A 17,594-nucleotide genomic window follows, 5' to 3' on the forward strand; every position below is an offset into this window, starting at 1 on the left:
GCATTTCGTCCAGTAGGTGGCACCAAAACATCACTATAAAGTCTTTAGGCTCAAAGTTTTGGAAAAAAAATTTAATAGCTTTACAACAGACTTACACACCAATGTAGTTAATACAAAATAAATATACTCAAAAACATAAGCCTCTAACACGAGGCTTTCTGTAACAAGGATTTTTCAATATGACAAATCTCAGACAGAATATATATTCAGGATTTTCAGTGCTGGATAAACTATATAAACAGCATTAAAACCCTTAAGACTGACCACAAATAATAATAAAAAAAAATCCTCAATTAAGTCATTAATAGCATTTACAAAATTCATGAAATAGATCCCACTTGGTGTGTTACCTGAGTGTTCATCAGTATTTTAAGTCAACGTGAATTGAGAATGATTTCTACCTCGCATTGCTGTGTCTCTCTGTCTGTTTTTTTCCCCTTTATCTGTGCTGTGCTGGGGATGCTTGTCTCCTGCGGTGCTGCCTATAGCGCTGCAGCAGCTCTTTTTCATTCTTGTGCTGACGGCGTCTCAGGCCTGCAGGTTTAGGAAGATCTCCTCTGGGTGGCTGCTCTCTGCTTCCTGAAAAACATGTTCACAAAATGCATAAATCAAAACACTTAAACACACCCTGCCACCCCACGTCCATTCTGAAAACACCAAAGTTATGACCCATCTGGCAGGCATAGATGAAAAAACATTAGCAGATGTGTGAAGCCACGTTACACTGTGTTTATAAGATGGTTTAAATAATCAGGTTTTATACTGCAATCAGTTTGTTAATCAGTATTAATATTATAAAACACATATCTAAACTAGAGCTGCCAAATAAAAAGTTTGTTTACTTGTTAATCTGTGCTATGTATATTTAATATGTATAAATTCACACACATATGCATATATATTTATAATATAATGTAAATCCATATAAATATTTTCAAAATATATACTATATGTGTGTGTATGTGTGTGTATATATATATATATATATATATATATATATATATATATATATATATATATATTTTTTTTTTTTTTTTTTTTTTTTTTTTTTTTTTTTTTTTTATGCAATTAATCATTCAATCTAAACTTAAAACAACTAAAATTAGGTAAAAACACTTACTAAAATACATAAATACCAGCATGGAATAAAACGATAAATTACAGTTAAACAGTATTATCTTGAAATATTATTACAATTTATAAATAACTTGAAAACACTAGTGTTGCTTAATATTTTTGTAAAACTAAAAATTCTTTGATGAATAGAAATAACAAAAGAACAGTATTTATTTCAAAGAGAACTCATCAGTAACAAAACTGAATTAATATTAATTTATTTATATGTATTTTAATAAAAATTTATTTAAAATAATTACTTAGGTGTAGTGTATACACTTTAAATAAGAAAAACTAAATAAATCTCATGACTAAATTGTGAGATATCTTGGAATATTTATACATTTTTGCCCTTTTTCCCTTTGTTTAGATAGGAAAGTTTACATAGAGAATAGGAAAAGACCAGGAATTGAACTTTGCCTGTGGTGCAACTACATTATGTGTTGGAGCACTGTCTCATAGGCAGCCTGAAGTAAACTAAAAAAGTAAAAAGCTTGAATGAAAACACCTAGATATTTATTATCACTATTACCCACTATTGTCCAAAAACGAATTAGTAGTTATTGGTACTGACGTGTTTCGCAGTGTGGACCCTTCCAACCATTGCAGTCACAACGGTAACTGCCGTTGAGCAGCACACAGGTGCCATCATTCATACACGGGTTTGGATTGCACAGGTTAACAGGTTTCTTCACATCTGTAGAAAGAGGAACAAGTTAGAGAGCAACACAAGAATATAAATACATCGGAGATGAAAACGCTTTCAAAGAGGAATATGACTTAGCTCGTTACCTGCACACACCATCTGTACCAGCACATCCTCAGAGTATTTCAGGTCATCATACGAAGGTACAGAGATCATGTGATCCTCAGAGCCGGTGATGCGGAAGAGAACCTCCTGATGTATGTCCCCGATGCCAATCACGAACACTGACACTCCGCTATCCCGGATCTTCTGAGCAGGAACCGCTGCATCTTCGGCACTCGTCCCATCAGTCAAGACCACCACGGCCTTGTTGACTCCAGGCCGTGCTCCTTTCCCCACCGTCAGGCTTTGGGAGAGCACATGGAGCAGGGCTGAACCTGTTGAGGCCTTCCCACCCAGAAAAGCAGCATCTCCCACCGCCTTCAGCACAGCGGAGCCCGAGTCATACTTGTCCAGGTCAAAAACTGTGACGGGTCGCCTCCCATAAACCACCAGTCCCACCTGAGCCACATCTCGATTGATGTCAAACTGCACCGAGGTGCTGCGAACAAAGTCTTGAAGTTGAACGAAGTTGTCCTTTCCTACACCGCTGGAGGCATCCAACACAAAAACAAGGTCCAAAGCTTGACCCAGACAGCCTAGCAAAGACAAAAAAGCTTTAGTGTAATAGTTAAAAACTAAACTAAAAAGAATAGTTTACCTTTTCTTTTTCTATTTACCTGTTTCTGTCATATTTTGGAGCACTGTTATGCTAAGAGTGTATTCAGAACATGATTTACACATTACCTGAGTGCACTTAAGAATATGCAAGAATATTTTGTGCAGATGCACACTGTACTATTAAGTTTACATGCATGTTGTGTACTGGCTCCTAAAGGGACATAATAAAATATTCTGAGATGAGAGGAAATATATATATATATTCCAATGCTTCAGCCTCATTTTGCTAAAGCTGTTTAATTTCCCAAAGAAATATTTGCATACCATTGCAAAACTTTTGCCTTTGCTTAGTTACTTTTCACTAGTAACTTACACTTAGTAACTAATAACTACAATTTCATCTTTGTAACTAATTTAACCACAAAATATTTGCATTCCATCTTAAAACTTTGCTTTCACTCGCAGAAACTTTCAATATTAATACATTTTGTACACAAGTTTTGCTTTCCCCTGAAAAACGTTAAGCTCGCCTTTGCGTTTCCTCAAGAAACAATGACTTAAATAAGGGTTCCACATTTTCACCTTCATTTAACTCTTTGTTGATGTTTGTACATTTTTGTCAGTAATTTGCTAGATGAGATTACTACTATTTGTAAAATCTGCTTTTATAGTGCTTTTGGTCCTTTTTGGCACTTTTCACTTAAACTGGATCACTATTCACTTAAAATTGACATTGTGCTAAACATTTTTTCCACTTAAGAAAGAAAATATAGACTGCCAGTAGAGTTACTAAATCATAATTCTGGGTGAACTATTTCTTAAGGAACAACAATCTCAGATGAGCATTTTCGAGGACTTAATGGTGGTACCCTGGTTGTCGACGCTGCAAATTTTGGCTCTTAGCTCTGGGATCTTTGCGCTCAATCTGTCAGGTGACTGGTATGTGATGGTGCGCTGGGGGTTCGCCGTGATGTTGTTTATTTCAGCCCTCATCCCATCCGGTGCTACACCAATGATGAAGATCTCTCTGTCCCGCGCGTACTTCGACGGCTCCACCACAGGGTCCACAGATGGTGTTCCCGTGAGCAGCACTACCACCCGCGGCAGATCGTCCTGAACATCGGCAAACACGGGTGCGCTTTGGAAGCCGTGGTGCGTGATGTAGCGAAGGGCGTTTCCAGCCTTGGCCTGCCCACCCCGAAACTGCATGCCCTCAACAGCCTGGATTAGCTTTGCAGGATCTCTGTGCTCCCCGATTTTGGCTTCTATCTTCACGTCCCTTCCATACTGGGCCAACCCCATCTTCACAGGGGTGTCCGAACTCAGTACAGCCTGCATGAAGCGCTTCAGGAAGGACTTGAGGCGTAAGAAACCCTCCAGAGTAAGTGCAGAGGAGCCCTCGACCAGGAAGAGCACATCCACGGAGCAGTCGAAACTCAGAATGGGAGCTGGAAAAAGAGGATATGCTTAAGAGCTGCTCTGATTGACATACATTTAGATTACATTCTCAGATCTGAAGAACACGCTTAACATACCACTTCTGCATTATCTCATGTTTATTTTAGAGTTTAGTTAGGATCATGTGAGACACAACATTGTTCAAAGAGAAGGGCATATGGGCATTTATCCATTATCCCATGCAAAAATGCATTTACAAACAGCATAAACAAACAAAAAGGTCCATCTTTCACTCAGCAGTGAGGTCATCTGATCTAACCCCTGTCTGTAATGTCATTCACACTGACTGACAGAAGGAGGTTATGCGTGTCATCACGTTCTGATTGGCTGGAGGATTATTTGTCAGTGTTACAATGGAATTTGTGGGGACTGATGATGGCTTCTATCTCTGAATCTCATTTGGGAAACCTCCACCGTCTTGAAAATATGTTTGTGTATGCTTATGTGATCGGAAAAAAAGTCTACACACATTTTGTTCATGCTAATTTTGTGGTAGTTTTTTTTGTTGTTGTATGATTGTTGTTTAAGACTGCTGTAGCACTATTATTACTATCATCCCTGTTATAAAATTAAGAACATAAAAAAAAACATACATGGTTGTTGGTCACTTTACAGTTCATAACCAGTATATGTTGCAATAGAGACCATCATGTTATGCTGACAGGGGAAAAAAGGGGCCTAAACATATGTATTTTTTATTTATAATTTTTTTTTTACTTCTAACCAACTTTACAATAAATTGTATTCATAAATCATAATAATATTAACAAATAATAATAATAAAGGTAATGTAATAATATTAATAGTAGTAGTAGAATCATTATAATAACTTTTTTTATTAATATTTATAATGTGTCTTTTCTTTTTTAGCCACTGATTGTGTTGTGTACATTGATGTTTCGACAAACAGTAATAAATATGCATGTAACAATCATAAAAGATATTATGTCTTTTTTGTAACTGTGTTTGTTGTGTGTCTTGACGGTTTAGCATACCGTGTAGAGTATATCATACCAAAAGTTTATCAAAAAAGTTTTTGATTAATTTGATGTTTGCATTTCACTCAACAAGGCAACACATTTACAAGGTTTCTGTTTCTTTAAAGGTATTTGGAGATTTGAAGAAGTGGTATTAGTTCACAATTACAGTGTTCCTTTCATCTGAGGGGCATAACGTGTATTTCAGTCAGCCGTGACCCAGGCCGAAAGCTGACCCCCTTTGTAACGTGAAACCATGGGCTGTTTATGACAACTCCAACCCCAGCACATATATACGATCCAACCAAACTCACCAAAACAAAACAGTGAATGTGAGACTTGAACAGCTCATTAGATGCTGAGGAGTGTGGGAAGAGAAGAACTCACCGCAATTGGGGTCACTGCCGTAGCCTGCGGGACACTCGCAGCGGTACTTGTCCAGACCCTCAGATATACACGTCCCACCGTTCTGGCAGGGCTGAGAGTCACAGGGGTCTGAAGAGAGATGAGATCACGGATGTTAATCAAATTGTTTATGGAATTAAATATCCATTTTTCAACATTGCAACTAGTAGATCTTACCTGGACATGTAGTTCTGTGACACACAACAGGGTGTTGCCTGTAAACTTTGTTATACCTGTAATGCAAAAATCAATTTCAATTCACAAATTTCTGTTAATGAACTTTGTTTTACCTCAGGTCATGAAAATTCTAAAATTATAAGGATACTACTACTACTACTAATAATAATAATACCAATACCTAAATAATAGTAATAAACTATTAGTATGTGTGTGTGTGTTAAAGTGTGTTAGAGTGTTAAAATAATAAGTATAATTACTATTAAGAGGGTTTTTTGTAAAGAGTTTCTGAATTTATGTTTTACCTCTGGCCATGAAACATCAAAGATAATAATAACAATAATAATAACAAAAACAACAAAATTATTATTATTCTCAATAATAATATTAATAAAAATAATAAAACAATTTATTCATTTATTTACTTTTTGTCAAATGTTTCATGCCATATGATTCTGCAAGCAATCTTTTTAAGTTTCAGCTGAGGCCATGAAACTTCAAAAATAAAAATAATTATTTATTTATCAGTTTATCACTTTATTTTTTATTTTACTTTTTGTCACGTTTTTTGTCAAACGTCACGAAGCCAGTTTCATGCCATATGATTCTGCTAATGATCTCCTTTAACTTTCACCTCAGGCTATGAAACTTAAATATGAGCCTGGGACACTTCAAAAGAACAAAAACACATAAGCTCAGACCTGAAGCATCTCTGTAACTAATGATCCATGCTGGTTTGGAGTCAGACTGTGCATTTTTTAGTATACATAGTATAGTCAAACTTCAGTTAGTCCAAATGCATCTCAAGACCATTGTGTTTTGCTCTATTTACCTGTAATGAGGGCAGAGGGATGTGAATGCTGAGTGTCCCTTGGAACCCTTCCAGCACATGAAGTTTCCCTGAAGCTCTTTGACTGTCTCCAAGGTTTTTTGAACACAGGGGTAAGACTTCACTTTACACCCTGCAGATTTCACAGTGCAGGAAACGTTACTCACTGTTTGTAACCCAAATGGTGCTGTTGACTGAGTAACAGGTGAGTTTTTTTACCTGAAGGTACGGCAGTGCAGACAGATGAGGTGGTGAGGGTGGTGAATAATCCATTTACAGCATCACTGAAGTGCTCCGCGAAAAACACATGAGTGTCTGAAGGGCTGCTCGCCAATTCACGGAGCTCTTCCCATCTTAGGAGAGAAAGACAAGGCATGATTTAGAAGCTTATATGCATTGTAGTTCAATAGTTTTATTACATTTTAAATGAACAGTTTTCAATTTATTATTACGATTATTTTTTAAATTGTAGTTTATTCCTGTGACGACAGCTGAATTTGTGCTGATTTGCTGCTTAAACATTACTTATTGTTGAAAACAGTTGCACTGCTTAATACCTCAAACTTCCGAACACTTGTGTAAGTCACAAAGTCAGTTTAGATTCATATTACAGAACATATGGGGCAGTAAAATTTAGCCGGTATATTTCAAGATGTCAGAGCATATGGTGCTGCAAGAACTTCATTCATTTGATCCCGAAAACATAACTGATACATTCCCAGCTGTTAGATAGGGCCATTAAGGTGAGTTTATCCACTAATATTCCCGCTTCCTCTTGCTACTGTTGGGAAGCTGCCATAAAACCTCAAAGTAAAGAGAAAACACAGGAATTAGGATATCTGCAGGATAACCCACAGCAACACACAGCCAAGCTGTCAGCAGCCTTTTAGTGTACAATAACACACCTGTCAGTGAGACACTACTGTGTCTGAGAGCTGTCAGCTAATCAGTTCACTGACTAATAGAGCTGAAAACATTCACAATATGAAAGCACCTGTCCCTGCAAAATTCTTCAAAACAATCAGAAACAAAAAAGCACTGAAATGTACTAAAATAATATCTTAATATTACCTATCCTAAGGCATTCTTATATTTTATTTTTTTAGAGTACCTTTAAATACCATGTTATTACAGTATTACTATCTGATACTATCATTGTTACTATTACCGAAAAAGTGTATTAAGAACAAGGACACAAGATAAAATACTTTACCATGCACATACAGTTGTGGTCAGAATTGTTAGGCCCAATATAACAAAATAATCTGATTTGTTTATCCTTTTGATCTTTTTGATGTCATATTACAAAAAAATTAATTCAAAAATCTAACTTTTTATAGAACATAAAACTGTTTCCAAATGAGGGGCCTCATTTAAATGAGAACCACCTTATATATATATATATATATATATATATATATATATATATATATATATATATATATATATATATATATATATATATATATATATATATATATATTTTTTTTTTTTTTTTTTTTGATGACAGATATAAAAATTGTTTTTGTGCACTACAGCAGAGAATAAATAATTAACATTTTAATTTTAAAAAAGTCACATCAAAATATCTTACAGGCTTCATTTCCTTTTGAAAAAAAAATTGTGAAAAATTATTTTAGCTAATATGACCCAGAGATGTTCATGACAGATGTGAAGCAGGGAATTGGAGATGTGAGGGTTTTATTTCGCTATTGAAGTGACTGCAAATGTTTTGTGTTACCTGGGGTAACGGATCCCCACAGCAAACAGAGTCACTCCAGACAGTTTGAGCTCAGAGGCAGCCAGCTGCACTGCCCCCTGGGACTTTCCGTCGGATAAGAGGATGACGACGCGTGTCACTGTGGAATTGCGTCCGCCGGAAAACCCCTTCCTCAGAACGAACTTCAGAGCCAGCCCTGTCTGTGTGCTTCCACCTCTGAGCAAAAGAAAGAGACACACTTAATTTATAAATATAGCATTTTTAAGACATAAAACTGAGAGCCTAGCATATCAAAAATAAATACTGTGAAACAATGTTCCAGTCTTTATTACTGGGCTTTGTGGCTTGTCACACGTCCACTGTGTAAATACCCACAGCAGCCGTCAAAACTGCACAATCAGTCTGATCTCTTATTAATTTACCTACAGTGGTCCCTCAGAAGACTCAGGATAACACAGAAGCCTTTAGTTCCCTTCACTGCACTGTGTCCTTAATGCACCCCTCATGATGAAACCTAAACCAATTGCAGCTTTCTCAGATTCACACCAGCTGATGATTAAAAACTGCAGTTGATTAAAAACTGCAACCAAATCACAAAGTAAAGAATGATTATCTCACTTGTTTTTTTTCTGACACAGAATGGGGGTCCAAACATTTTAATTCAAAATCAAATTTACATTTAGTTATTTAACAGAAAATGACTTTACAAATGTAAAGCCAGTAATAAAGGATTTGATTGTTCTTTGATTTGATTGTTGATTGTCAAAGAAAAATGAGGCAAAATTAAATAAAGATTCTTCACTATTTCAGAGTCACCAATTAAACAAGAACATTTCTGTCAATGACCATGTAAATTGCTTTATTCAGAAGCTCAGAAATTGTTGTAAACTGTTAATACTGATATTATTTTGTAATTAAAGCATCATTTTCTCCAAATATGTGTGTGTGTATATTTTATATATATATATGAAATTGTACATTTCAGTATTTTAATAGTAATAACGATTACTGATGTGATTTACTGCAGAAATGAGATTAACATAATATAAAAATAATACTGTTTTTTATGTATTTACAAACAAAATACAGTTTGATGAGTGACTAGTGAAAAACAACTACATTTTTCACCCGACCTACTGACAATACTTTATCCTGTGCTGAAATACATGATCTCCTATATCCTACAGGGATACTGACTGAGTGCCAGTTGAGATGCAGACATGTGCACAGCTGGGCTTCTCTCCATCATCTTCACTCACAGTTGTTCCACTAGACAGACAAGTGGTGATATTTTCATAGTGGGAATCTGAAACGGTAATTTCACAGCCTGTCGAGGAAGATGTGGTATGTCCTGACTGGTTGACGAGGTTCGGGCCAGCTGTGCACTCAGAGTGTAATTCAGCTACTAGTCAATACAGATCCTTGCACACCCTACACCACAAAAACCATTAATTCAACCTCATCAAGCCGTCTATCACGGCACAGTGCACTCAGACACACTTGCACACACATGTTGAGAGTGTAATGTAAACACAAGTCCCCCATGTCTGTGTTGACAAAATCTCCAAGATATAAAACAGAGTGAGGTATTTCTCATCCTCCACAGGAAGTGCCAAGGCCTGATAGACGCACAATAACACTAATCTCTGTACCTATAGTGGATTTTCTTCATCTTTTTCTTCAGCTCCTCTTTGCTCTTGTAAGAATCTAGACTGATTTCCAGCTTGGGTGTGGAGCCAAACTGAATCACGCCGACTCTCACCTGCCCAAAAAAAGAGAATATAGTTTAAACAGGAAGAGGACTGAACATAATGATAACAGAAGATAAATATAGGCCATACAAAACGTAAAAGACTACAGTGTTTTACAATAACATTTTATTTTGGTCTTAATTGTTCACAATTTCAAGTTACTTGCAGTTGCTTTGTACTTATGTTTTTCTTAGTGATTTTTTTTCTACACCAAATGTCTTTAAGGTTGGTTCGCCCTCATGTCGTTACAATAAATTTTTGGTAGTGATCAATGGCTGTCATATTACAAAACAGGCTTAAAAAAAAGAAAAGTTCAAAAAAGATCATTTCAACACTTACAATACACATACAACAAGGTGCCTAATGTTAACTAATGAACCTTATTGTAAAGTGTTACCAAGATAATTTATATGACTTGTAATGTTCTTTTATGTGAAAATAAACAATAGCCTTATTCACTATTACTGGGTATTTGGTTTTCATATGCAAAAATAATGGCGTTTTGAATACAAATGCTTTTTGGTGTTTTTTATTCCTTTTAGAACCTGAACACTATAAAAAGCAAGAGTTGAATAATAGTAGTCGATTAAATAATGACAATTTTTTAATTTTTGGAGAACTCTTCTCTTAATCTGAGCAATCTGACCTTGTCTGCGCTGACATCGAGAGCCTCACTCAGCTTCAACACGTAGTGGCGGGACCGCTCAAATCCTCCTTTCCCAACGCTGTAAGAGCTATCCATCACAAAGATAATATCCATTGCTGCGGAGCACTGCATCACTGCCCACACAAAAAAAAAAAAAAGCTTACCCATCTAAACTCCATCTTTTCCTACTGAATGGCCAAGAATGTATAATATTAGTCCTTGAAAGTCCAGACTGATTAACCCAAAGGCACATAAAACAACACAGTGGAAAACAGCAACATGTTCACATAAACACTGGCCTGTATTTGACACACTTGAGCAGCTCAAAGACCATCTGTGGCATGTTCTAGCAGAGATAAATACTCATAAACACATTACAGCATGTTTGTGCTAGTCAACCGGCTAAATTATAATCCATGTAGTTGTCATGTTAGAACCCGCCGCCTGTCATAAAGAAGGCGATTAGACAGAGACGGCATGCCGCTGTCTGTAACAGCACACACACTTTTGTTTTCCATACGAGGACACAATGTAGACTTCTATTGGTTTTATTTAATAGTAACTTCTGAAAGACAACTTCTGGGGGACAATTTTGTCCCTAAATTATAGGTAAGGAAACACACAAACTCTCACAGCCTTTCTGCAGAGTCATACCTTCAGACGTTCAACGTGAAACTAAACCTGCTCCTTACAAGTAAACACAGGTTACGCGCTCACACATTTATATGGAAAGACATTGGCAGTGGATCAGTGATTCTTTATACAGACATGAATTCTCTGTTCTAGAAAGGCTTTCGGTGCTATTCATCTTCACTACAGAGCTGCTTTGTAAATGTTTGATTTGATTTTCTGACTGAGAAACAACAAAAAAAGTCAACACTCACTTTCTCCAGCAGCATTTATCTTCATTATGGTTTCAAGATCCGTCTGCATTTCCTGCACAGAGGAAATGGACCAAACTATAAAGAAAGAGATAATGTCATTAGAAGATAGTAGTTAGTAGATGGAAAACTTACCAAAAAAAACTAACAAAACAAACAATACACACACACAGACACTATAATGAATGAATATATGAATGTTACATTCATTTAAAATTTTAACAGTTTGTAATATTAAAGCTCTGAAATTGGCAAAGAATGGGTCATATGTCATATTTCACCCAACAATCAATTCATTTTTTTAAAAAAGGTTTATCTAAAATAGAATAGAATAGAATGCCTTTTTATCATTGCACTGCTGTACAATCACATTTTCTCTGCTTGGAAGTGCACACACACAAACAAAAATATAAATATAATTATTTAAATATTTAAAACCATTAAATATCAACCCTAATCCTGTCAAAGCAAAAATAAAAAACTAAATGAACAAACAAATGCAAAAATCACAAAATCATAATTAAAAAAATATATAACTGTAAGAGTTGCATAAAAAGTGTTATGAGAAACACACTTAAGAAAAAGACAAACAAATAATAACAATAATAATAATATGGTCAGTTGTCATGCATTACAATACAACACACATAAAAAACCTGAATGTTCCTAAAAGCATTTTCAGGTGAAATGTGACCTGGACATGTTTTGGTGTTACTGACCCAGGTACTCCCTCAAGCACTGTCAAAGTCAACAACAGCTTACACAAATCTGAGCACAACTCCTAGATAACTGAGCTGACCTCTGGCCCCAAGACACAGCTCCGCATGAAACTCACTAAACATCCTTCAGAGGGGACTAATTCAGAATGATTGGCATTCCAGCAACGCCCACTGGACGTGAAGAGAACGGTCAGGCTGTCCTGGCCTGTGTTTGCCGCTCGAGTGAGCAGGGTTCAGAGCGACGTGCTCTCTCATGCATACATTCGTTGATTGAGAAGCAGGGGCCATGTGAACAGCCCAGGGCAGAGACGAAAGATAAGTCCCTGCGTAACGCTCCTGCAGAGTGGAGTGCGCTTGGGAATCACATACTTTAATCATGCGCTATTGTGTCCTAACACTCATGGCATCATGAGGAGGGCCGCTCTTAACGCCTTGCCATGGTAACAGGCCTTGGCCTAAGAAACCTGCAGGACCCCATGGGGGGATGAGGGGCTGGGGGTGTCAGGGAAAAATGATGAGGCCACAAAATGCTAATGGGTTAATTCCACTGATTGTGAAGGTGAATACAAATCTGGATCATTTAGAGTCAGTGCTGTTCTCACAAGAATTCCAGGAAATTTAAAAAAAAGTTCATTAAGTATTTTAAAGAGAATTTGACAATACAATTTGAAAATTAAAAACAACTACATAAAGAAAAGGAAAGGACTGATTACTCTGGAAAGGGGATGTCTAGGATTTTTTCACATGACAGATGACTAGTATCAGTGATATATGGCTCTGAACAAGCCAACTTGTACTTAGTCACGGTGAATCTTCCCTCAAACCCTGCAGTGATCCTCTCTGACAGGCTGCACTGTGGAACCAGGAGACATTTTATCGCCTGATTTAAGCGGACTGAAGGACTAAATCCCTTCTCAGATTCATGGCGTATGTCCAGGAATGTAATGGGAAAATTCTTAAGGGAACACACGGGTCTCAATTCAGAAACTCCACACTCTAACAAAAAATATATACGGTCAAAGAAAAGTTAAGGGCTCAACAGGACGGCCTAAATATATATATAAATATAATAAACAGAAACCAATTACAACATCTTCACATAAATCAGTATTTCTCACAGGCCAAACGCTATAGAACGTAACATACTTCATGAGTAGTACATATCCTGTTAAATTTCCTAGTTAATAATGCTATAATGAACTACTGAGACTGCTACCAACAATACAGCCACAGATGTGCTGCTGTGAGCATGTAATAAATACTGTTGCTGCACATACAACATAAGAAATAACGCCCATGTATAAACTACATAAAATTACCAGATAGCAGATCTGCACAGGTGGAGCTGGGGAAGGTGGAGGGTTTCTGAAGAACACTGCAACCACTACAACAAACACTAGCCAAGTTTTTCAATATTACACAGCAAGCTTATTGGTTGCTGATGCTAAAAAAACAGCTGCACCAACCTATCATCCAGTGCCATTTAGGCCAATGATACACTGGGCAACAATTTTTTGGAAATGTTGTCGTAAACGAGACACAAGAGCCAAGACTGATCTAAATGAAATGAGAAGTGCCAAGGCAACATTGCTCAAAAAAAGTAATCTGGGATAACTTCTGGGCTACACTGATGATACACTAATGATACACTGGATAAAAAGTTATCCAGTGTATCATCAGCCTTAGTTTTATGACAGAATATTTCCTATGTTTCTATATTCTAAGCGACACAATGATAAAACAGAACTGCATAACTACAGATTAAGAATGATATGATTTAAACCTCTGCACTTTGCAAAATAAAATAGCATACAATCTTACTGTTTCAAGCTGTCAGGTATTCAGTGACTTACCTTGACCAAACAGGAGCATGAGAAGAAGATGCAACCGGCTACTAGAGGACATTTTTACACCCTGAAATGTGAACAAAACAAGAATCAATTAAAAAATAGTTCAGCAGGAAGCCTTTGAAGAGGCCAACAACTGAGCAAATGTACCAAAAAAAGGCTTGATAATGCTAACAAAGAGAAAAGCAGCTGTGAGTGAGACTAGAGATAGAAAGAGAAAAGGAGAGAAACATTTCTTGGAATTTCACTCATGAGTTGGTGGTCTTGAGGTTAGTGGGGCAGCGATTTTTATTGGCCCTCTAGGGCACTGGTCAGGCGAGCAATGAACGTAGGATGGGAAAGAGCCAATCTGAGGGCTATTCTGGGATCAAACACTAGCAACTAATGGCTGAGGCATTTAGGTAGCAGTGGGCTGTAGAGTCTGCACACTCACATATTCTAAAATGACTGACAGAATTCAAGGCCAACGCCACAACATCACAACTACTCTTTATGGGTGGCCTCCTGTCCACTGAGCCTAATGAGTAGGCACTACAGGGCCCCAGACATTGTTCCTAGCTGTCCTCCTGATAGCAGGCAAGCTCATGTTTAAGCCAATCAAACTGTCGTCACATCACACTAATCATTTACCCGTCTGTGTTTTGAGAAAAGTGGAGGGAGAGCCCAGTGATGTGTGGAGAAAACAGCATGATACTGTTCATCTCGGATTAAGTCTCCCTGCAGTCACAAAATCCTCCTGTGGCACATTCCCAGAGCTAAGGTCAAAGTTCACATCTTTAATAGCCAAACTTTATTAAATTAAACATGTTGACAAATGCCAACTGGCGTCACCAGACAGGAGAATTAGTCACCGCTATGGGTCACTGTATTCAATCTGAATGCCTACTTGTTCTCCTATGCGCAGTCAAACCGACAACCATTCAAAAGCACATAAAAAAGGCTCATGCTTAGACTATATGGATTAACTAATTATTTGCAAATAAATTATAAATTAGCCACATTTTGACGTTTAAAAGTTTGAGGTCATTAAAAAACTCTTTTTTTAAAGAACTTTTATGTTTATTCAGCAAGGATGTGTTAACTAAATCAGAATGGCAAGATTTCTATTTCAAATAAATGTATAACTTCTTTTAAACACTGATATTAATAAGCAATGTTTCATGAGCAGCAAATCAGCATATTATAATCATTTTTGAGGCATCCTGTGACACTGAAGACTGAAGAAATGGCCATTCTATTCATGCAAGTGTGCATTCGATTAAATCTTTTCTTTAAATGTGTTTGAGAGACAAGCAAAATTGTGTGTGTGTGTTTGTGCGTGTGTTATGTCTGCACGGCTGTATCTGATTGGTCAGGATCCAGATGTTAAGAGCAGTTTTAAAGGCAGAGTGGTTTATCAGTTTTGGAATGAAATGAAGTGAGTACTGAGCCAATTCTCACCCGTGAAGTCACTCTTTGATCATCCCACTCTCGGTTGCACTTCTAAAGATACCCACAGAGCTCCACTTAAGAGAGGAAACTTTAGGAATAGCACCTGACATTCTTAAAGATAGAATCTGTTTAGTAAAGAAATCCAGCAAACTGAGGGAGCGACTTTCGGCCAATTCAGCCAAACGGGACTCTTTATGAGGCTTTAGAAAGTTGGACTACAGTTGTCGAGGGAAATCTGATAAAATCTGAACCTGATAAGGTGCATTTCCTGCCAGTGAATGAAGAGCAGGAAGTAGACAGCACTTGTTCAGGTGCCATTTAAAGAACCTCCTTTGAGACTGATAATCATCTGGACTCTTAGAGCACCTCACAAACCTGTCATACGATAACCTTGACTAACAACCCGTCTTGGTCTGTGTAACAAGTGGAGCCGTCTAGGGCCACAGGAACCCAGTAAGAGCACTGACTTTGCCCTCCTAACTCTCTGTTATTCCCCATTTCATACATTCCTTACTGTTCTAATCTTTCAATTTTCATTATATCCTACTTTTTCTATTAACAACTCTAAGCTGAGACAGCGTAACTCAGAGCTTTTTAATGTTAGATGCTATGGACTATCTCTTAATTTGTTAAAGGTAGCCATATATGTTTTTTTCCCATTCCTAGAAAATGTATATTTATTTAAATCTGATCATTTTCAAAAAACATTCTCAAAACATTCCCACATGCAGCCACAGGACCCTAAAACGAACTTCATTACCTAATAACCTCAACTAACATCTGTGTCTTCCTTAAAACTTTTTTAATATAATTTGGTGTAACAAACTACATACCGCTGTATATTTTTAAATAGGCTAAATATATTCGACATGCAGAGCTTAAATGTCAATGCTTGTTAATGGACAAGACACAGGTGTATGCAGCTGTTGATCCCTAAGTAGGGAGCAAATGACCTGAGCAACATTTGACTCTCCTATAATCACAGGAGTGACCGTTGAGGAGAAGAAAAGCTGAGGATAAAAGAACACCACACTTAATTAGCGCCTTCTGAGTTACTCCCTATTTAAGACTCACTTATTAAAACGAACATGCGGCGATCTATTATTGAAGGAACATGTAAAGACATTTAGAATAGTTTAGTAGCCTATAATAAGATAAATTGCTCATTATTTATCACTAAAGGGACGATCTGCCTCACCTGTGCAATGACGTCACGCCTGCAACAAGACGGCACTATCGCAGAAATTTGGTGTATTTGAATAATCCTCAAATGTGTCATCTTTTAAGAAGTTAGATAATATTTAAGCGTAATTTTGATACAACTTGCTTTTTTTTGACATGCCGAAGTTCGTGTAAAGTCCATTGTTCTTTCGTTTGTGTTCCGGCTGTTTAAAGGGTTACAGTTTACGACCAGTTTTACAGCAAATCTTTAAATAAAAGTTGATTAATCCTATTATCTCACAATATTGTTTCCAAGCAACAAGAATACATTTTTTTCTAGTTTTTAAGCGACGAGGTCTAATGTCTTCCGCCACGTTAATTTATTTAACTTTATTAAAACTTTAAAGCGGTTGACCCAACTCATTAAGCCACGGCACAGCAATAAAGCGCGAGACTCTCGGATCTGGGTTATTTACAGCGCCGCTGCATCGAGCGTTCTGCACTGTTCGACATCGCCAAACGGTACTTCAGTCTTCAAATAATTACATTTCAAGTTGGACAGATTAAAAACGGATAGTTGAATGAATGTCTCACCTCGCCTCTCAATGACACGACCGTCCTGTTCTCCCCGCAGGTACTGAAGTGTCAGTCTCACTGCTGGTGAACAGGAGAGGGTGCTCTACTCTGCTACTTCCGTACTGACTTCATCCTCATTCAACTCGACTTTTTTTTTTTTTTAATCCAGCCAAGTCCCAAATTGTCTCAAAATAAAGTTATCAAAAGGTCTCACCAATTTCTATTGCATGAAAGTTACTAAAATAATGCAACAAATTGAAAAAACCCAAAAAGAACAGGTTTTGTTCATGTTTATAGCATATTTCTTGACAGAATCAAAAAAGCAAATTGTGAATGGAGGCAGGTAGCTAAACTGTTTTAAAGAAGAGACTCGCTAGTTTAATATGCACAGGTGAATAAATCAAATTGCGGAGAAAAAAATAAAGGTTTGAGTCATACAAGCCATTAAGCAAAAAAGCTAAATTATCATTCTGGATATATTATAATAATAATAATAATAATAATAAAAACACTACTTCAAACAAAGGATTTTTT

General features: G+C 36.9%; 1 protein-coding gene across 1 annotated transcript; it reads right to left on the reverse strand.

Annotated features, from left to right (window-relative positions):
• Positions 1 to 70: 70 nt before the first annotated feature.
• On the reverse strand, positions 71 to 17,145 carry vwa2 (von Willebrand factor A domain containing 2). Its single transcript, XM_043253834.1, has 14 exons — positions 17,079 to 17,145; positions 13,899 to 13,959; positions 11,330 to 11,404; positions 10,446 to 10,579; positions 9,701 to 9,810; positions 8,070 to 8,264; positions 6,548 to 6,681; positions 6,332 to 6,461; positions 5,500 to 5,555; positions 5,305 to 5,412; positions 3,352 to 3,930; positions 1,909 to 2,460; positions 1,691 to 1,813; positions 71 to 579 (listed from the first exon to the last, which is right to left on the reverse strand). The coding sequence occupies exons 2-14, from the start codon at positions 13,948 to 13,950 to the stop codon at positions 440 to 442; spliced, it is 2,388 nt and encodes a 795-aa protein (XP_043109769.1). The 5' UTR covers positions 13,951 to 13,959; positions 17,079 to 17,145; the 3' UTR covers positions 71 to 439.
• Positions 17,146 to 17,594: the final 449 nt, after the last annotated feature.

Source organism: Puntigrus tetrazona, chromosome 12, assembly GCF_018831695.1.
Source record: "Puntigrus tetrazona isolate hp1 chromosome 12, ASM1883169v1, whole genome shotgun sequence".
In the NCBI taxonomy this organism is placed as follows: domain Eukaryota; kingdom Metazoa; phylum Chordata; class Actinopteri; order Cypriniformes; family Cyprinidae; genus Puntigrus; species Puntigrus tetrazona.

Coding starts and splice junctions, on each gene's coding strand:
- vwa2 (XM_043253834.1), bottom strand. CDS start 13,950: ATGTCCTCTAGTAGCCGGTTGCATCTTCTTCTCATGCTCCTGTTTGGT. Junction 6,462..6,547: donor CTGCACTGCCGTACCTTCAG/GTAAAAAAACTC, acceptor TGAAATCTGCAG/GGTGTAAAGTGAAGTCTTAC. Junction 5,413..5,499: donor TCACAGAACTACATGTCCAG/GTAAGATCTACT, acceptor ATCTCTCTTCAG/ACCCCTGTGACTCTCAGCCC.